This window comes from Gekko japonicus, unplaced genomic scaffold (genome assembly GCF_001447785.1).
Source record: "Gekko japonicus isolate JY-2015 unplaced genomic scaffold, Gekko_japonicus_V1.1 scaffold1578, whole genome shotgun sequence".
NCBI classification, from domain to species: domain Eukaryota; kingdom Metazoa; phylum Chordata; class Lepidosauria; order Squamata; family Gekkonidae; genus Gekko; species Gekko japonicus.
The window spans coordinates 337,216-358,759 of record NW_015162530.1 but is presented as its reverse complement, the minus strand read 5'-3'; the positions used below and the strand labels follow the sequence as shown (position 1 = coordinate 358,759).

General features: G+C 45.7%; 2 protein-coding genes across 2 annotated transcripts in view; one reads left to right on the top strand and one right to left on the bottom strand.

The window, feature by feature from the left end:
- Window positions 1–21,544, bottom strand: part of LOC107106185 (zinc finger protein 850-like) — a gene marked incomplete at its 3' end in the record, with an annotated part of 101,761 nt that overhangs the window by 25,106 nt on the left and 55,111 nt on the right. The gene's annotated exons all lie outside the window — the stretch shown is intronic.
- Window positions 2,014–11,525, top strand: LOC107106175 (zinc finger protein OZF-like). Its single transcript, XM_015406287.1, has 4 exons — window positions 2,014–2,107; window positions 8,335–8,405; window positions 9,045–9,149; window positions 10,203–11,525. The coding sequence occupies exons 1-4, from the start codon at window positions 2,014–2,016 to the stop codon at window positions 11,523–11,525; spliced, it is 1,593 nt and encodes a 530-aa protein (XP_015261773.1).

The following is a 21,544-nucleotide window of genomic DNA, read 5'->3' as shown; positions in this document are numbered from 1 at the left end:
TCAATGTCTTTAAGTACAAGAAGAAATAAATGTATGAAACTGTTGCTGGTGGTTTCAGTTCTGGGGGGGGAGGCGAAGAGCCTTAATTTGTCTATAAGTGGAAAAGGTCATTGCATGTGTATGTGTGTGTGTTGGGGGGGGGAGAACAGATTGAGAGTCCAGTGGCACTTGTGGGGAGAGAGGGAGGAATGGGAATCAACCACAGCCCCATCCTAAGACCCAGTGCCACTGTGGGGCCGGTGGGGCTGCTAGTGGGTATTCCAAGGCCCCGCAGCAGAGGAAAGGGGAATTTAAAACAACAACAACAACCAGTTGCGGAGGCAGAGAGAGCCTAGCAAGGCCCCTGGTGTCGATGGAGACACCCCCATGCCCCTGAGTCACAGCCCAAGGCAACTCCCCTGGGACAGGCAGAGACCCACGCCTCCCCCCCCCCCCACTCCGTCCAGAAGGCCAGGAGGGACAAAGAAGGGCACCTGGGGACACATCACCATGAGGATCGTGGCCTCAGCAACAGGGCCCCTGTAGTGAGAACATCAGAAAAGCCCTGCTGGATCACACCAGAAGAGTCCATCTGGTCCAGCCTCCTGCCTCCCACAGTGACCACACCACTTCCTCTGGAGGGCCAGCAACAGGGCAGAGAGGCCGAGGCCTTCCCCTGATGCCGCCTCCTGTCTCTGGGAGTCAGAGGATTAGTGCCCCTGAATGTGGAGGTTCCCCTCAGTCGCCATGGCTAGTAGCCATTGAGAGACTTATCCTCCACGAATCTCTCTAGTCCCCTATGAAAGCTATTTATTCCTGTGGCAGCGAATTCCACATTTTAATCACTCTCTGTGTACAGAAGTATTCTGTCCTGAGTCTACTGACCATCAGCCCTCAAGTTCTAGTATTTTGAGAGAGGGAGAAAATTTTCTCTTTGTCCACTCTCTGGGGCGGCAGGACTTGTAGCTCCATCTACAGAGCCAGTTTGGTGTAGTGGTTAAGTCCGCAGACTCTAACCTGGGAGAACCGGGTTTGATTCCCCACTCCTCCACTTGCAGCTGCTGGATGACCTTGGGCAAGCCATAGTTCTGATAAGAGCTGTGCTTGGAAATGAGCAGTTTCTGTCAAGAGCTCTCTCAGCCCCGCCTACCTCACAGGGTGTCTGTTGTGGGGAGGGGAAGGGAAAGGAGTTTGTAAGCCGCTCTGAGACACCTTTGGGTAGTGAAGGGCGGGGTATAAATCCAATCTCTTCTTCTTCTTCTTCTTCTACTTAACATTCCTGTCTGCCCTTGGGATATCTTCTCCCTCTTTATGCCGGGTAAGTAAAGGCATCTTTTTGCATTTGCAGGCAACCCAATAGAAGGGGAAGGAGATGGAAGAGCAGGACCCAGAAGGACCAGGAATCGGCAAGACGTCAAGGGAAGACCCCCATCCCATCCAGGTGTGGAGTGGTGTTGGATTCTGGGAAAGAGCGGTGCATCAGGACACCGGGGTCTCAGAGGAACATCGCCAGCGTTTCCGGCAGTTCCGCTACCATGAGGCCGCTGGGCCCCGGGAGGTTTGCAGCCAGCTCCATGGACTTTGCAGCCACTGGCTGGAGCCGGAGAGGCACTCCAAGAAGCAGATGCTGGACCTGGTGATCCTGGAGCAGTTCCTGGCCATTCTACCCAAGGAAATGCAGGACTGGGTCAGAGGATGCGGGCCGGAGACCAGTTCCCAGGCGGTGGCCCTGGCCGAAGGCTTCCTCCTGAGTCAGGCAGAGGAGCAGGCAGGACAGGTGAGGGAGCTTCATGTGGTCCATTCAAGCTGTAATCTCCGACCTTAGCCTAAGGCCTCTCTGCCCGATATGTATTCCTCCAGACACTTGACCAGGGTTGACAGACAACCACAACCCTGATTCCTTTGAAGTAGCTCTGTTGATCAAGACAGGGGTGAGGATGGGGATGGGGCAGGATTTTCCTCCTTAGTTTTTAGCATTCCTCCTCTTGCCTGTCTCTCTTACTGCTGTTTCAGATGAGAGGAAGACCTGTAAAGATGGAAGCAAAGTTCTCTGAGGAGGAAGGACCTCCTTCGGAGGAGGAGCAGTGGGTGCAGGCCCCGGAGCGTGCCCAGGATGCCCTCTCACGTGGTAAGGGTGCCTTGTGCCCAAATCTGGGCACATTGTAAAGTTGCTGGATAGAAGGTTCGGGAGAGGAGAAAAAAGAAATACTTCTGCACACCACACGGCTGAGGCTCAGTCCCATGGTAGCCATTCACTGGAAGGGAGAATTATACAGATTTGTGGAGCGCAATTCCATTCTCATTAGGACATAAGAACAGAAGAGAAGCCAGTTTGGATCAGTCCAATACTCTGTGTCACACAGAGGCCAAAACCCAGGGGCCACGAGGAGGTCCACCAGCAAGACCAGAGCGCCTAAACCCCTTCCACTATTGCCCCACAAGCACCAAGGATACAGAGCATCACTGCCCCAGACAGAGTGTTCCACCTATACCTTGTGGCTTAATATGTTCATCCAGTTCCCTCTTGAAGCCGTCTATGCTTGTAGCTGTCACCACTTCCTGTGGCAGTGAATTCCATGTGTTAACTAAAATATTCCTTTCTCACATACCTTCCGTTAGAGGGACTCAAGGTGGCTCAAAAAAGGAAAGTGAACCCGGCATCCCTGGGAACTTTGGGGGTGGGGCCAGGGGTGGATGTGGTTGTCATGGTGTTGTGTCCTGCTGAAAATCTAGACCTGTGACATCAGAGCATCAGCAGACAGTCTAGAAACTCCTTGATATTACCCTAGATTTTTCAGATGTGCTAACGTCACATCTGGGTTTTTGGACAGATGGGATTGTGATGTACAGTTTGACCTCATTTCTTCACGCCTTCTCCCAGAAGCCCAGACTCAAGGGCATGCGGGAGGGCCCAGCCAGTGGGAGAATGGCGCACCGGGGCTTTTGGTCTGATTGAGCACGGATGCTGGTTTCTGCAGTCTTTGAGCTCTGGGGTTCACAGGATAAGTTCCAAGTGTCACAGAAATCTGAAATGTGTTATCCACACCCCCCCCCCCCTTGAGGCGCATAGAAACCTGGTGCTTCTCTTCCACCTCTCCCTCGAGTTTACTCACAATCGTTACACATTTTCTTGAGTGTACACAGGGCAAGGTTTCACAGCCATGGGGACAGGGGTGCATGAAGCAGGATTCAAATGGAAAATAGAAGATTGTCCAACTCTTGAGAAGTATGTAGACAAAATGCAAGAGTATGCTGCTATGGCAAAACTGACAAACTTCATTAATCAGAGACTGAAAGACGAATTTGAAAATAACTGGCAAGTTTTCTATTATTACTATAACCAACATTTGTAGTCTGGCTCAATCTCCCCCCCTGGCTCCGAAGCGAGGCCCGGCGGCTGCAAGCCACTCGGGCCTCGCTGGTCTCCCCACCCCTTGGCTCCAAAGCGAGGTCCGGCGGCTGCAAGTCACTCGGGCCACGCTGGTCTCTCCCCCACCCCTGCTCCGAAGCGAGGCCCGGCGGCTGCAAGCCACTCAGGCCTCGCTGGTCTCTCCCCCCCCTTGGCTCCGAAGCGAGGCCCGGTGGCTGCAAGCCACTCGGGCCTCGCTGGTCTCTCCCCCCCTCCCCCCAGCTCCGAAGCAGCGTTGGCGAGGCAGTTTGCAGAGCGTTCCCTGCGCATGCGGAGGGGACGCTCTGTTACTTTTGGGGGGATTTAAGTATCCCCCCGATATTTTTTCCAACTTTTCAGATTTTTGTGCACACCTGGGGACTGCCCCAAGTGTGCACGAAAATCTCCCTCCCCCCCAGGTGCCCCCGATGCGCAGAAATAAGTATCCGTACGCAAGGGGGCGCCTTCGCTATTAGATATATAGATGAAAGTTACAGACTGATTCTTCTCACAACAAACTGTTATGTTAAGATGATATTCAAATTTTTATAAGGTTGTCCATGTTTTATCATGTAACTCAGGTATGTCCAACAGGTGGATCGTGATCTACCAGTAGATCACGGAGGGGTCAGAGGTAGATCACCAGCCCCAATTGGTCTCACTAATGAGCAAGAGCGGAGTTTTAAAGATTGCGCAAGATCAGCCTGGATCAATACTTGACCTACATTTAACACAACTCTGAATAAAAGTTAAAGGAAGTTATTGAGACAGTTAAAGAAAGTTATGTTTGCAGTTCTTTCTGGATCTTCGTCTCTCTGTTTAGTTTTTGCTTATTTTGCTTACCAGTAAATGACAGTTCCAGCTCCAGTAAATCTCTAGTTCCAGCTCCTGCCAACCTAGCAGTTTGAAAGCAAGAAATTGCAAGTAGATAAATAGGCACCACTTCGGTGGGAAGGTAACAGTGTTCCCTGCGCCTTTGGTGTTTAGTCATGCCGGCCACATGATCACGGAAACGTCTTCGGACAGCGCTGGCTCTTCGGCTTTGAAACGGAGATGAGCACCGCAACCCTAGAGTCAGATTCGACTGGCTTTCGAGCAAGGGAACCTTTACCTTTACCTAAATGACAGAAGGTGCATTATAAATTGGGGGGGGGGGGCGGTGGAACCCAACTTCAGTGGGTTAAAATCTAATTTGAAACTAATTTGAAACTTTATTTTCATTGTGGTAGATCAAATAATAACATAAGATGTAACAATATATCATGGTCGACAGAGTAATATCTGTACTGTAAGAATAAAGGAGTACATAGAGAAATAAAGTAGTATATGAAATAAATGCAAAAAGTTATAATATGACATCAATACTTATTGACTCAACAGACACTTGTATAGAAGCGTGAACTTGTGACAACAGCATCAATGAAAATACCAGGGATACAGATAGGCAGGGCTATTTTTGGGCAGGAACGCACAGGAACAGAGTTCCGGCTGCCTCCTGAGTTGGCCACGCCCAGCAGGAACGCATTAGCATAATAGGCCGCACCCAACAGCAGGAACTCATTAGGATTGGCTACGTGAGGGGTGTGTGGCCTAACATGCAAAGGAGTTCCTGCTACAAGAAAAGCCCTGGGTTTTGAAAACAAACAGGGTAAACAGAATAACAAGCAAAAGGTGGGTGTGGCTGGATGACTACACTTCTGGTAACATGGGGATGCTAATATGCTAATGAGCTGTGTTGTCAGGGGTGTGGCCTAATATGCTAATGAGTTTCTGCTGTTGGGTGTGGTCTATTATGCGAATGAGTTCCTGCCGGGCTTTTTCTACAAAAAGAGCCCTGCCTGAGATAGGAACCGTCTCAAGAACCTCAATAGGGATAATAACAGCGTTTGTTCAAAGATGACTATCTAGTATAAAACACGAAAAGTTACAACAGTGTGATAAGACATTAAAACAATAATAAGTTCAATGGTTGACATCTCCGTGGAACTATGTCATGAGTAGACATATACTCAGTAACAGGAGACCATTTTGCAATAAACTTGGATTGAGAGGAGTGATTATTAGAGTGAATCAGTCGGTCAGTAATTTTTTTTCCATTATGAAAAGATTCCGGAGTTTTGAGTGCCACAGTGTAAGAGAGGGTCTAGATTTATCTCCCCATTTGGAAGCAATGGTTGTTTTAGCCGCTAATAACAAAGTTGCGATTAGATCTCTATTAGAAATTGGGTGTTCCAGGTCAGGCCAGTGATTTAGGAAGATGAGTTCTGGTGTAATTTGCAAACTAAGTCCAGTAGTAGTTTTAATATGTTCAAGTACATGAAGCCAGAATGTGTTGATGAAGGGACATTCCCACTAGCAGTGTTCAAATGTCACCACCATGCCACATTGCTTCCAACAGTAAGGGGGCCACGTGAGAATCATGAGAGATAACTGATGTGGGGTTATGTACCCATGATATAGAATGTTCAGTGAACATAAGAACATAAGAGACGCCAATGTTGGATCAGGCCAAAGGCCCATCCAGTCCAACACTCTGGGTCACACAGTGGCCAGAAATACCAGGTGCCATCAGGAGGTCCACCAGTGGGGTTAGGGCATTAGAAGCCCTCCCACTGTTGACCCCACCCCACAAGCACCAAGAAGACAGAGCATCACTTGCCCCAGAGTCCCTATCTATACCTTGTGGCTAATAGCCACTGATGGACCTCTGCTCCATATGCTTATCTAATTCCCTCTTGAAGCCGTCCATGCTTCTAGCCGCCACCACTTCCTGTGGCAGTGAATTCCATGTGTTAATCACTCTTTGGGTGAAGAAGTACTTCCTTTTATCCGTTCTAGAGTTCTTGTATTGTGAGAAACGGAGAAAAGTACCTCTTTCTCTGCCTGTTCTATCCCATGCATAATCTCAGGGCTCTTTTTGTAGCAGGAACTCCTTTGCATATTAGGTGACAAACCCCTAATGTAGCCAATCCTCCAAGAGCTTACAGTAGCCCCTGTAAGAAGAGCTCTGTAAGCTCTTGAAGGATTGGCTACATTAGGGGCGTGTCGCCTAATATGCAAAGGAATTCCTGCTACAAAAAGAGCCCTGCATAATCTTATAAACCTCGATCATGTCACCCCTCAGTCGTCGTTTCTCCAAGCTTGGAGCACTTTCACCTTTCCTCATAGTTCTTGCCCTTTTCTGCACTTTTTCCAAAGGTATAATATCCTTTTTAAGGTTTGAAGTTTAATGCTAATAGAGAGATTTAAAGAGAGGTGAGGTCCATATCCTGTTCCATTGATCTCTAGAAATGTTTGAACGGCAAGTAGATTGCCAAACTGCTTGCGTTTGAAGGATCATTTCGTTTGATCATCAGAGGGTCGTAAATTCAGGCTACGAAGAAGTTGTAAACCACTGACCTCATCAGAGGCATACAGCATTTCACCTTCATGAAGAATCTGTAGCATGCTAGGAGCTACCCTTTTGTATCGGATGCCAGCTGTAGCAAGGCTTTTAGTAACAGGCTTTAAGTTTCTCTGACATACAATGACTACTTTGTGTAGATCCTGAAATACCAGGACTTTATCCCCGTGATGGTGGAAAGAACCATTCCCTAGGATCCATGAAAGTAACAAAAATGTCTCTCGTGCCTCTGCTTGTAGATTGCAAGAGTGCACCAATTCTGGAGGCCCGTACAATAATGGGCGCCAGCCCCGTTTCTAGTTGGAAGCTCTGAGGCGAGCCGTGTTGCCATATAAGATGAAAGACGAGCACTATTCTCCAGTACTTCCTTAATGCCTCTGAATTTCATATTCAGATTTCTAGCAGAGATTTCCATTGCCAATATCCGATCTGCCATGTGATCATTATTTCTTTTAAGTTCCTAAATATCGTTCTGTGAGTGGAGGCTTCGTTGCATGGTATTTTCTGCAGTTTACTCAACTTGAATCAACAAACAGGAGATTTTTGTCAAGTCTTGCATTTAAAGGTTGTAATAAACTTGAGATATTGGCGAGGATCTCATCTTTTATACCCTTCAGTGCCCTAGAGAGAGCGATCATAGTCACCACTTCATCTGAAGAGACCTCTGGTAGCTGCCGCCATATTGGTTTTATTAAGAGTTGCTGCAGCCGCTGATAGACACTGGTCTTTCAGTGGAAATAAGGTTTTCAAAGAGTGGGAGTCGGTCGCCTGAGAGAGTGGTTTAATAGTGCCCAATTTCATTCTTTCCATCCTTCTTTCTCTCTTTCTCCCTTCTTTCTCTCTTTCTCCCTTGTTTTTCTCTTTCTCTCTCTCTCTTTCTTCCTTCCTTCCCCTCCCTCCCCCCTCCCCCATTTATTTGCTTTGTTTCTTTCTCTCTTCCTCCTTCCCTTCACCTCCCCCCATCTATTTACTTTCTCTCTCTCTTTCTCTTTCTTTCCACCTCTTTCATTCTTTCCACTTTTCTCACTCTCTTAGACAAATAAATATATTTAGCAAACAAATAAATATCATTATCCATATCTGGTTTTGTCCCTTTTTTTTTTATTTTTGGCAGTCTCGTTTAATGTTAATAAAAAGTGAATTTGTTTATTTTCCAATAAAAATGTGTGTGTAAAATTTTTTTCTGTCTTGTGGCTCTCAAAACTCTGATGTTTATTCTACGTGGCTCTTACATTAATCAAATTTGGCCACCCCTGATATGAGAAAATGGTAGAATGTTGAGTAGGTAGCTATAGAGGTTTTTAAAATTATTATGTTATATATTTTTCCTAAAACTTTATGAATTTGAATCAAGGATAGTCCTTTATATTTGCAAAAAGTGCCCTGCATAATGTGGTTTGGTAATTTTACTTTTTATTCCCTTCCCTTTTCTTTTTTCTGTATTTCCTCAAAAAAATCCAAAAAAATTATATCTTTTTTTAAAAAAAGAATCAGGATTCAAACAAGCAAATAAAATACAACGTCTAGGCTAACCCCTGTTCTTCCAACGTTCTCTTCCTCACAGGCAGTGAAGAGATGGTATCGAGCAGTCATCTTTGTGGAGAAGTGGAAACAACTTCTTCCCCTGGAGTCCAGGTAGGGGAGATGAACAGGGGACCGCCTGAGTCCCCCCTTCTTTCTCAGGGGGGCTTTTGCTCCTGCCATTGCTTCTACGGTGTCTGAGCAAGAGAGGCTCTGAGCGCCACTCCCTTGGCCCCTGCCACGCTCTCTATCCCGGCCATCCCAGAATGCCCCTTTCCAGCGGCCAGTCTCGCTCGGCACGATCTCTGATGAGGAAGTCTGCTTTTTCTTTCAGTTTCCAGCTTCCTTTGAGGAGGTGGCCGTGTATTTCACCAAGGCTGAATGGGCCCTGCTGGATCCGGGCCAAAGAGCTCTCTACCTGGAAGTCATGCTGGACAACTATGGGAACGTGGCCTCTCTGGGTAAGGATCTTTGCCAAAGGTGTGAATGGCTGCCATTGTGATAATGTGTGAATCAAAATATTGTGCAGCAGTATGTCATTCTGAGGCTTGGGCCTGTAATCACGGCCCCCCAGGAGGACTCCAGGAGTCGAGGTGGCAGTGAAAGCAGCCGACACACCTGGCTGGTCCAGGGGCAACTGTGGCCAGTGTTGTCGCCAGCATGGGAGCCAGGGTGGGTGTCACGGCCTGAGGTGGAAACAGACAAAGGTCTTGTGTGACTCTTCCTCCTCTTTTCTCTCTCTCTCTCTCAAAGAAGGTGCGGATGTACGAGAGACTGCAGTACACACAGACGAAGGGGTGGAGATTTCCTCAACAGGATCTCAACAAAATATTTCCATATCAAGTGAACGGGCTGGAAGTGAGTATGCTTCATCCTTCTGTCAAGGGAAGGGGCAGAGAACAGCCATGGTGGATTTCTGCTTCACTTCTAAGGAACTCTGGGTTGGGTCGAATTATAAAGCTTTCTGGGTAAGGAGGGAGGGAGGCCTTTTGGGGCCTGAGATCTTGGGAATTCTTCCTGGGGCTGAGCTCACTTGTGGCTCCTTGAGTCCCTTTAGGGGCTGCATTGTCCTTAAATACCAGATATCCCAGGGAAAGGTGAGGTATTTACTTCAGAACAGCATTGCTGGATGAGTCAGACTCCCTCCCCCAACAATGGGCATCCCTTCCAAAAATCATGGCGGTTCCCTTAAAACTGTGGAGTTTACTTGGTGAGGTCCTGACTTCTCCCCATAGCCCAGCAGACATGTGTTATCAGAGTCTGAAGACCAGCTCCTCTTCTTTCTCATCACACCTAGAAGGAAGCTCTCTGTACAGTCACAGGACTAGAAATCATGATTGCTTTTTGTATTTCATCATCAAGAGACCTGCTTGGCAAGGCAGATGGGAAGGGCAAAAGGAACAGGTCTTTGCCACTTTTCCCTTAAAGGATTTTTGGGGAGTTTCGTAGAGGGGAGGGGTAGTCAGAATATAAAAACAGGTCTACTGGAGGGCTGGCCAGGGAAAGGTTGGGACCTGCAGCTCTGGAGACAAAAATGCACACTCATGAATCAGGAGTGGCTTCGCTTCTTGTGTGACCAGTGACTGGAACTCCCTCTTTATTCCAGCAGGAGATGTCGAGGAGTCAGTTTGGGAATTTCAGAGGTTCTCACTGAAAAAAGCCAAGAATGAACAGGCCGAAGGAAACGTCATTAATAGACATGGACCACAGAGGCAGGAAGGAAGCCATACAGTGAAGAGAGGGGTTAAATCCATTCCTTGCCAGGGAAGGGGCTTCCATGAAATCCCAGTCCAAAGCCGTCACCAATGGACTCGTTTAGAGGTGAAGCCATTTATCTGCTCTAAGAATGGAATGATATTCTCCAATAGAAGAAAGGGTAATGTATTTCTTCCAAACCACATTATAATGAAGGCATGTAAATGCTTTTATTGTAGAAAGTACTTCAGATACAGAACACAGTTTCTTGTACACCGAAGATCAAACACAGCACAGAAGCTTTTTGAATGCTCAGAGTGTGGAAAGAGATTCAGTATGAATTCCACTCTTCAGAGGCACCGAAGAACCCACACAGGGGAGAAACCTTTTGAATGCTCGGAGTGTGGAAAGAAATTCAGTCAGAGAGGCAATCTTCAGCTGCACCAAAGAACCCATACAAGGGAGAAACCTTTTGAGTGCTCACAGTGTGGAAAGAGATTCAGTCGGAGTGCCCATGTTCAACGGCATCAAAGAATCCACACAGGGGAGAAACCTTTTGAATGCTCACAGTGTGGAAAGACATTCAGTCGGAGTAGCCATCTTCAGCGGCATCAACAAACCCATGTGGGGGAAAAACCTTTTGAATGCTCACATTGCGGAAAGAGATTCAGTCGGAATGCTCATCTTCAACAGCATCAAAGAACCCACACAGGGGAGAAACCTTTTGAATGCTCTGAGTGTGGAAAGAGATTCAGTCACAGTGGCACTCTTCAAAGGCATCATAGAACCCACACAGGGGAAAAACATTTTGAATGTGTAGAGTGTGGAAAGAGATTCAGTCATGGTGGCACTCTTCAACAGCATCAAAGAACCCACACAGGGGAGAAACCTTTTGAATGCACAGAGTGTGGAAAGAGGTTCAGTGAGAGTGGCAGTCTTCATAAGCATCATAGAACGCATTCAGGGGAAAAACCTTTTGAATGCTCAGAGTGTGGAAAGAAATTCAGTCATGGTGGCAATCTTCAAAGGCATCATAGAACCCACACATTGGAGAAACCTTTTGAATGCTCAGTGTGCGAAAAGAGATTCAGTATGAATTCCACTCTTCAGAAGCACCAAAGAACCCACACAGGGGAGAAACCTTTTGAATGCTTGGAGTGTGGAAAGAGATTCAGTCAGAGTGGCACTCTTCAAAAGCATCAAATAACGCACACAGGGGAGAAACCTTTTGAATGCTCAGAGTGTGGAAAGAGATTCAGTCGGAGTGCCCATCTTCAACAGCATCAAAGAACCCACACAGGGGAGAAACCTTTTGAATGCGCATTGTGTGGAAAGAGATTCAGTGAGAGTGGCACTCTTCAACGGCATCAAAGAACCCACACAGGGGAGAAACCTTTTCAGTGCACAGAGTGTGGAAAGAGATTCAGTCTGGGTGGCACTCTTCAACAACATCAAAGAATCCACACGAGGAAGAAAACTTTTGAATACTCAGAGTGTGGAAAGGGATTCAGTGAGAATGGCACTTTGGACCGTAAATAAACATTGATTGAGTGGCATTCTTCAAAAGCATCATAGAACCCACACAGGGGAGAAACCTTTTGAATACTCAGAGTGTAGAAAGAGATTCAGTCTGAGTGGCAGTCTTCAACGGCATCAAAGAACCCACACGGGAGAAACCTTTGGAATGCTCAGAGTATGGAAAAAATTCAGTTACGGTGACACTCTTCAAAGGCATCAAAGCATCCACAAAAGGGAGAACCATTTTCAATGCTCAGAGTACGGAAAAAATTCAGTCAGAGTGGAACTCTTGAAGGGTACCTAGCAACTCACAAAGGAGAGTAACCTTTTGAATGCCCAGGGTGTGGACAGAGATTCAATAGCATCTAAAAATTATTTTATTGTGGAAAGAGCTTTAGACATGATTGAAGACTGAAGTAGATCTCACAGGGAAGAAAACCAGAATGTGTTATCAGGGTAGAATTTCAAGACCAGCTTATATCTCCTGAAGCACTGATGAGTCCACACAGAGGAGGAACCTCATAAGTACTAACAGTGTTTCAAGAGCTTGAGACAGAGGTCCTACCTTCCTGTTCCTCAGAGAATCCCTGCAAGGATGAAACTTCCTGTAGTTGGTTCAGATGAGGATCTTCTTCAAACGCCCAGATACTGGAGGTTCAGAAAGTATTTAACTTTGAGTGGTTGCCCTCCTCTTCAAAACTCATTACTTCAGAGTATCCGCCAAGCTCTTTCTGACATCTGTAAAACTGGCAAAAACATTTTATGTTTTCCAAATCCTGTGCAGAGATATGCAAACGGAGGATGGTCGATATCTACAGCCTGGTTATTACTGGCGTAACAGAGCAGGCTTCCCTAATTTACGAACTTTTTTCTGACTAGGAGTTCTAGAGAGGCATCCCCCAACCCTATATGGCAGTAAGAGAAGCAGTGGCGGCGAGGAAGAACAATGGCGGCGTCTGGCGGATCGGCAGCCCGCTGATGGTCGCCGCTCGCCAGAATGCTGAGACTACGCCGGAGCCACCAAGTACGGAGAGAAGCCTGTCGTCCGGGTGCTGCTAGGCAACCCCTCCCTGCACAATTGTCGCCCTAGGTAGGATCTGACTACAATAATGTAGTCCACTTGTAAACCGCTCTGAGACCCAGTAGGGGTCATGAGCGGTATAGAAGTCACATGTAAATAAATAAATAAATAAATATCCTCCCCATTTCAGCCTGCTGTGAGCGTTTGGGGATCTCTCTGTTTTGCAGCCCAGAGAGTTCTGGAAGCAGGATTAATTTGGAATGAAAGGAAATGGTTATGTCCCCCAGCTTAACTACCCAGCAAGTTCAAAAAGGTTGGTAAAGGTTCCCTTCCTCGAAAGCCAGTTGAATCCGACTCTAGGGTTGCGGTGCTCATCTCCGTTTCCAAGCTGAAGAGCCAGCGCTGTCCGAAGACGTTTCCGTGGTGATGTGACCAGCATGACTAAACACCAAGGCGCACGGAACGCTGTTACCTTCCCACTGAAGCGGTACCTATTTATCTACTTGCAATTTCTTGCTTTCAAACTGCTAGGTTGGCAGGAGCTGGAACTAGAGACGGGAGCTCACTCCATCATGCGGCACACTCGGGTCTCGAAATGCTGAACTACCGACCTTCCACAACCTGCAGTTCAGCGTCTTAACCACTTGAGCCACCGCAGCTCCATAAAAAGGGTTGGACTGCCATATAAATACAATATTGTAGAAATGGGCAGATATTGTTGGGAGTTTCAGTGTGAACACTGTGGGGCCCGAATTTCCAAGTCCCAGCTATCTTCCCCGCTCACCCCCAGATTCTCTCAGAGAGAATCAGGAGAGAGAAATAAGATTCTCCCATACTGTGGAAACTCCCCCCCCCCCCCCCCCCGCCCCCCCAACCCAGAAAGGCCAAAGACATCCCCCCCCCCCCCCCGCCTCAGTCTCCACAAGTCAGAAATGACCAAGACTAAGCCGTGGGCCAAGGCTTACTCCCCACCTCTGACTCTTCATTCCCCCCCTTGAATTCCTCCATTGAGACTGTGCCTTTCTTGAGCTGAGTGAGAAAATCATTTTTTTTGTCTAACTACTTTAGTTTGGAAAAGTATGTGCGTTAGGATTGATGCAGCAGCAAGGTCAGTAACGTCCCAGGGAGCTCCAGGGATGTTCTCTTTTGAGGTTCTAGAGGACTCTAGACCCAAGGAGGCCCCTGGAAGGGGTCTCTGAAAATAGCGGGGTGCATTTTTGGATCACTTCTGTCGGCTAGACTGAGGGTTGAGACCTGGAGATAAGCCCCAATCTCCCAGTGGGCACAGCACCATTTTGGTATTCAGCTGCTTGCATGGAACAGCGTAGATAAACAACAAAGAGAATATGTCTGCAAACGTCTCAAAACCGTGAGTTAAAGATGTAAATGTTTACCCTCCCTATCTGGCTATAAATACTTTTAAACAAGGAAGTTTGGAGAGGGAACAAATATGAGAGATGGTGTTTAAAGCCTGATTATCCCCCTCCTTTTTTTTGCTAACTACATGCATTTAACTTTCACGTTCTCTTATCTCCCTGAGACGGAGAAAAACTGTAATTAAAGGGAATAATGAGTTAAAAGCAATTAGAATTTGATGTCTGAACTGGATTTGGTTTTTCCTGTTGATGGGAAAGGAAGATTGCAGAATGTAAGCTGGACGGTAACTAGAAGTGGTAATTAGAAGTTAGAAGCTATGTTGCTACCCACTTTGGTTGGATTATAAAGCTGGAAAACACTGGCTACTCTTATAGCTACCTTTGGATCATACATTTGGTAAAGACTGACTGTTTTTTCCACCTACTTTTATTGTATTTTTCCATCTACCTTTGTTGGATAACTTTTTTTGTAGCTTTTAAGTTATTATTACTAATGGAAAATGGATCTTTACCTGTTAGACTTTATTGGATTTTACCTGGTTGGAATATAAAAGAAGTTTGGATTTCCTTTATTATTTCCCATCTGCTATTGGTTTTGGATCTACCTCCATTTCAATTTTTGCTTGGAATATATTGGGAGCTAATTAAACTGGAACTGGAAGTTAACTGTGATCTGTATAATTGTAAAGAGCCCTGAAACAGGATGTGCTTGGGCTACTGAGGAGACACAGGAACAATTGAAGAGGCCTGTAATCTATCCATTTCCCCCCCCTGGTTTGTTTATGTGTGTTTGTGTATGTGTGTACTAAAAGATGCTTAGAGAATTTTTATTTGATGAATGTTACATTTAAAGTGTTATAAACTAGTAGCATAATTTAAGTGAAAATTTTGGGGGGGTCTGGATTGGAAGATACTTATAATATTGAGTTTAATTTATGGTTTGATATTGGCTCTTGATATTTTAATATTGAGCCTGGTAAAATAGAAAATAAGGGGGAGGGACAAATAGATCTTGGGTGATTAATTGTATAACAATAAAAATAATTTTTATAAACCGGGAATATGAGTAAACCAACTCAGAAAAATACTCCCCTAACATCTGCAGCATCTTCGCCTACCACAGAGACTAAATCACTGGGAACTATGTTGACACTAGAATCTCTGAAATACTTTAAAAATGATATGCAAGTTATCTTTCAAACTAACCTGAGCCAAACTCAGACGGATATGCAAACTAAGTTTCATGTAAATTTAAGCCAGGTGCAGAATGATCTGCAAGACAGACTACAATCGGACCTAAATCAGGTGCAGACAGCCTTAATACAAGTCACAGATCAAATGAAAAACTTAAACACTGAGATTGGAGATGTAAAAGTTAAAATGGCTGATCTTAACGAACAACTACTAGAAAATAAGGAAATAATAGAGGTGGGACAACAAACCAAAAAAGCCGAAGAGAAAACTGAAGCAGCATCATTGATGATGGACAGGTTGGATACACAGCAGAAGATGGCCCTGGACTCTCTGATTCAATTGGAAATGGATAGAGCTGCTTATATACTAAGATTTCAGAATGTACCTGAATAAAAAGGAGAAGAGCTAATCAGAGTTATGGCAGAAGGATTGGCAGACTTCATGGAAGTTGAATATGAAGAAATGGAGAGGGAGGTTGACTTTTTATATAGAGCTAACTCTGCCTATGCAAGGAAGAGTAATCTTCCAAAGGAAGTACATGTGAAATTTACTAGGAAGTTGGTTAGAGATCATGCATGGAAAGAAGCACAGAATAATCCTCTTAAAATACAAGACAAGGAAGTAAAGATTGTAAGAGAAATTCCCTGGAAAATAAGACAAAGCAGGAAAGAATATGTATTTCTGATCTCCAAACTGACAGCAAATTCAATTACATTTCAATGGCTTATTCCAGAAGGAGTTTTTTCACATTTGAAGGTTAAAGATTTAGATTGGACTCCATCTTTAAGGCAAAAGACTTTTTGGATCGTTATGGAAAACTTTTACAATGGGAAGAAACAAAGAAAGCAAAAACAAAAGTTACTACAACGGAAAAAGAAGAGGAAGCATCAGCCTACTCAATAGCCTCGGATGAAGGATTTGAGGCCAGCACAGCCAAAAAACCATCCATGGAAAGTAGTCCACAAAGAATGACAACGAGAAATAGAAATGGTAGTAATAAGAATGGATCATAATGGACTCATCAACAACCAAGATATTATCCACTGATGGACCTCTGCGCCATATGCTTATCTAATTCCCTTTTGAAGCCGTCCATGCTTGTAGCCTCCACCACTTCCTGTGGCAGTGAATTCCAAGTGTTAATCACTCTTTGGGTGAAGAAGTACTTCCTTTTATCCGTTCTAACCCGACCGCTCTGCAGTTTCATGGAGTGCCCACGAGTTCTTGTATTGTGAGAAAGGGAGAAAAGTACCTCTTTCTCTACCTGCTCTTTCCCATGCATAGTCTTATAAACCTCGATCATGTCACCCCTCAGTCGTCTTTTCTCCAAGCTAAAGAGCCCTAAGCGCTTTAACCTTTCCTCATAGGGAAAGTGTTCCAACCCTTTTATCATTCGAGTTGCCCTTTTCTGCACTTTTTCCAAAGCTATAATATCCTTTTTAAGGTGTGGTGCCCAGAACTGCACACAGTATTCCAAATGAGGTCTCACCATTGATTTATATAGGGGCATTATTATATTGGCTGATCTGTTTTCAATACCCTTCCTAATAATCCCCAGCATAGCATTGGCCTTCTTTATTGCAGTCACACACTGTCTCGACATTTTCAGTGAGTTATCCACTACAACTCCAAGATCTCTCTCTTGCTCAGTCTCTGCCAGTTCAGACCCCATCAATGTGTATTTATATTTAGGATTTTTGGCTCCAATGTGCATCACCTTGCACTTGGCCACATTGAACCCCATTTGCCATGTTGACGCCCACTCGCCCATCCTTGACAGATCCCCTTGGAGTGCCTCACAATCCTCACTGGTTTTCACCACCCTGAACAACTTTGTATCATCCGCAAATTTAGCCACTTCACTGCTTACTCCCATCTCCAAATCATTAATGAACAAGTTAAAAAGCAGTGGACCAAGTACTGATCCCTGCGGTACCCCACTGCTTACCACCCTCCACTGAGAAAATTGCCCACCTACACTCACTCTCTGTTTTCTATGAACTAGCCAGTTTTTGATCCATAAAAGGACTTGTCCTTCTATCCCATGATTTTTGAGCTTACTTAGGAGCCTTTGATGAGGAACTTTATCAAAAGCTTTCTGGAAGTCAAGGTAAATAATATCTATTGGATCCCCCTTGTCCACATGTTTGTTCACCCCCTCAAAGAACACTAACAGGTTAGTGAGACAAGATCTTCCCTTACAGAAACCGTGCTGAGTCTGCCTCAATAGGTTTTGTTCATCTATGTGCCTACTAATTCTTTCCTTAATAATGGTTTCCACCAATTTACCCGGTATCGACGTCAGACTGACTGGCCTGTAATTTCCCGGATCTCCTCTGGAACCCTTTTTAAAGATGGGAGTGACATTAGCTACCTTCCAGTCCTCAGGAATGGAGACAGATTTTAAGGAAAGATTACATATTTTTGTCAAGAGATCCACAAGTTCACATTTGAGTTCTTTCAGAACTCTTGGATGTATGCCATCTGGGCCTGGTGATTTATCAGTTTTTAAGTTGTCTATCAGTCGTAGGACCTCCCCTCTCATCACCTCAATCTCACTCAGGTCTTTCAACACCCCTCCTGAATCAGCGGTTCTGGAGTGGGCAAGCACTTCTCATCTTCCACAGTGAAGACAGAGGCAAAAAATGCATTCAGCTTCTCAGCCATTTTCATATCATCCTTCAGTAATCCTTTTACCCCTTGGTCATCCAAGGGCCCCACTGCCTCCCTGGCTGGTTTCCTGTTTACCATATAAAAACATAATTTCTTCGCTAATAGAAAAAACCAGAAATACCAGAATCTTGGACTGAAGAAACTATATCATTGATTCATACAGAGAGGACACATCCTAAAGAGGAAAAAAACAACTACAGACCTATCTCCTTGCTGAATTGTGATTATAAAATATTTGCAACTATCTTGGCTACAAGGTTGAAAAAAGTTCTAATAGACTTTATACATCAGGAGCAGGCAGGTTTGTTACCTAAAAGACAGCTGAAGAATGTGAGAACAGTTTTAAATATATTAGAATATTATGAAGCACATCCAGAGAAACAGATGTCTTTAATATTCTTGAATGTTGAAAAAGCATTTGACAATGTCAACTGGCAATTTATTATCCAACAGATGAAAATAATGAAGTTTGAGACTAACTTTATAAGGGCTACTGAAGCTATATATACAAAGCAGAAAGCAAAAATAGTAGTAAATAATGAGTTGACAGATAATATATGGATTGAAAAGGGGACGACAAGGCTGTCCAATATCTCCACTGTTGCTTATACTAACGTTGGGCTGACAAGAACTATTAGGGAAGACTCCTGTATTAAACGGACATCAATAAGAGGAAATAAATATAAATTACAATATTTTTGTTGGTGATTTGGTATTTATCTTAGAAGATCCAATGGATTCGGTACAACAACTGATGAATCGGATTAATGAATAGGTGAGGGAGCAGCCTCTTGCTTTACTGAAGGATAAGCTTTCTGAAGTCGGCCTTAGCAAATTTTACCAGTTTGGGGGTCTGAATTTCCCTTAACTTAAGGCTTTTGCTTCTAAAATTCTGCATGTTTGGGACAATATACATCGGGGAACAGTTCTTTTTTGTAATGAATGTCAATAAATCAAAAGTATGTCTCAGCTTACAGAGACACCCCTGAACAGCATGCTCAAGATTGCTACAGTATAGATGTTGACTCCAGAGTTGGATGCAGTAATTCAGAGTAAGAGGTGCCAGTTATCAAAGACTCGTAAATAAAGAGAATACTGTAAGAGTGTTCATGTTTGTGTACATTCAGTAAGAATTTCTATTGTTAATTTGAGTTTGCCTGCGTCCTTTATAGAGTTAATGTCTCCAGTACCTGGCATTTCATTGTATGGCACACACGGCCCGACAAAGTGAGACTGATGTCAAGTTTAATTTTAGCCTCTCCCCCTCAGGTTGAGGGATGCCACGTGGTAATCCCTCCACTGCCGTCACCATCACACACTTAATACAATTCCCCCCCCCCGTCTGCAGAGATGATGATAATGCTGAAGCTTAGGTGGGCATCCCCCTCCATCTCCACCCCCTCAGATAACAGGAAGCAACTCTCCCCCGTGGCTGCTCCAGCCACCCGCTCACCCTTCGTGACGCACTCCGTTGTGGGCAATTTGCTACCCTGGCCGTACCTGAACATGGACCGTGTCCACCTGTTCCGTTGGCTTCTGGGACCCTCCTGCCTCCCCATGAGAAACCAGGTCTCTGGCAGCGGCAGCGGGGGGCTTAGCAGGCCCAGGCAGTGGCGGTGCTGGCAGCAAAGGAGCAAGAACAAGAGAATCATCTCAGGGTCCAAGCAGTGGCTCTCTCCACTGGAGCCTCCCGCACCTGCCTGCTATCACAGTTTGTGCCATTGTAGTGGTTTAGTGTAGTGGTTAAGGTGGCCAGTTTGGTGTAGTGGTTAAGTGTGCGGACTCTAACCTGGGAGAACCGGGTTTGATTCCCCACTCCTCCGCTTGCACCTGGCTGGATGACCTTGGGCAAGCCGTAGTTCTGATAAGAGCTGTCCTTGAAATAGAGCAGTTTCTGCCATGAGCTCTCTCAGCCCCACCTACCTCACAGGGCGTCTGTTGTGGGGAGGGGAAGGGAAAGGAGCTTGTAAGCCGCTCTTGAGACACCTTTGGGTTGTGAAGGGCGGGGTATAAATCCAATCTCCTCTTCTTCTTCACACATGGCCCAGTGTCAATACCACTCATCCCCTTCTACAGAACACAATGCATAGGCTGTCAAGTCCACCAACTCTTTGCAGAGCACAGGCGTGGGCAACCCTCATCTCCCTGATGCCCACCCTCCCACCGCCCGTTGCATATTATCTCTGGGACTATACGGGGACATGCTACATAACCTCTGTCATCTGGCAATAAAGGTAATGACCAGTTGCTCGTAGGCCGGAAAAGAGTCCTGGGCACGTTCCAGCCTGAGGCTGTATGTTTGATACCTGTGCCTTAGCTGGTAGTATCCTTGTCTTCCAAGTATCCAAGATGGTAATGGGGGGCATCATGTTCTGATAGTTGTAGCCCTATCTGGCTGAGAAATATCAGAAGCGGGGCTAAGGGACCTCAGCTTGAGATGAACCACATGGTCTCACAGAGTTCTCTCTTCTCTTCCACGCTTTAGACTCCGGAAGTTTCTAGGGGAGCCTGGGAGGTATCTCTGCCGGAGACTCTGTCCAGGCCTCGAACATGAGTCCCCTTGAGGCACTGTTGAGGATTTCTTTCTAGCGTCCTTTTCCTCCTTCAAACAGGAGGCTGGCTCCATGGTTTACCCCGGAGATGGAAGAAATACCCAGCAAAGCTGAGCGGAGTCACACTTTTCTAAGCCCTCTGAAATAAACTTTGCTGTGGACGGCAGTGTTAAAGAAGGTTGACAAAGGGATGGGGTGGGGAAAGTTTCCAGTTCTTTATTTTTTTCTGCAAAATGTTCCTATTTCCAAAGACCTCTTTTTTCCTAGAATCCATAGTGAACGGATGCCATTGACAATACAATTTTGGGGCAGTTTGGCAATTTCTCTACAGTAATAAATGATGTTCACGTAAGATGTTGGCTGCCACTTTATGGAGCTGCCGAGACATTCGTGCCTCAGTTCAAGGGTGATGCCTCAGTCCTCTCTCTTGGGCCTGCGAAGAATTTAGCAGTTCCCTTCACGAAGCTCTGGGCCTCTCTCACTCAGCAGGCCAGACTGACTGACATATGGGAAAGAATTTTAAACACTATCTAACAACTTGACAAAGCCTTCCTTCATAATATCTCCTAACAGGGCATTTCTAATATACAATTTCTCCCTAGATGGGCCTACCAGGTAAGTGTAAAGAAATTAGCAGTGTCCCTCGGTCCAGCTCTGGGACTCTTGCAATAGGAGATACAAGTGGAGACCCGCAAGAAACTTGCGGGATGGTTATCTCATTCGTCACACCTTTGCTTCCTCTCCTCACCCCCTACCTCTCTCACACTATTTCTTCTCCATGCATGTGACTTCCTCTCTCTTTCTGACCTGTCATCTTTCTCGTTGTTCTTCTGCCTCCCCACTTCATCACTCTTTCTCTCTCTTTCTGCCCCCACCCCATCATTCTTTCTTTCTGCCCCCATCACTCTCTCAGCCTCCTGCCTGCTTCCTCCCCCACTCCACAGTGCAGCAGTGGTAGCAGTGCTCCTAGCCACCCACCTGCTTCCTCTCCCCCCCCCCATCAGCAGTGGCAGCGGTCTGGGAATCACAGCGGATCTCCCAGCTACAGAGATCAATTCACCTTAGGGCTGCCAGTTCCAGGTTGGGAAATTCCTGGAGATTTGGGGGTGGAGCCTTGGGACAGTGAGGCTTGGGGTGGCAAGCAGCCTCAGCAGGGTATGATGCCATAGACTCAACCCTCCAAAACAGCCATTTTATCCCGGGAAACTGATCTCTGTCGCCTGG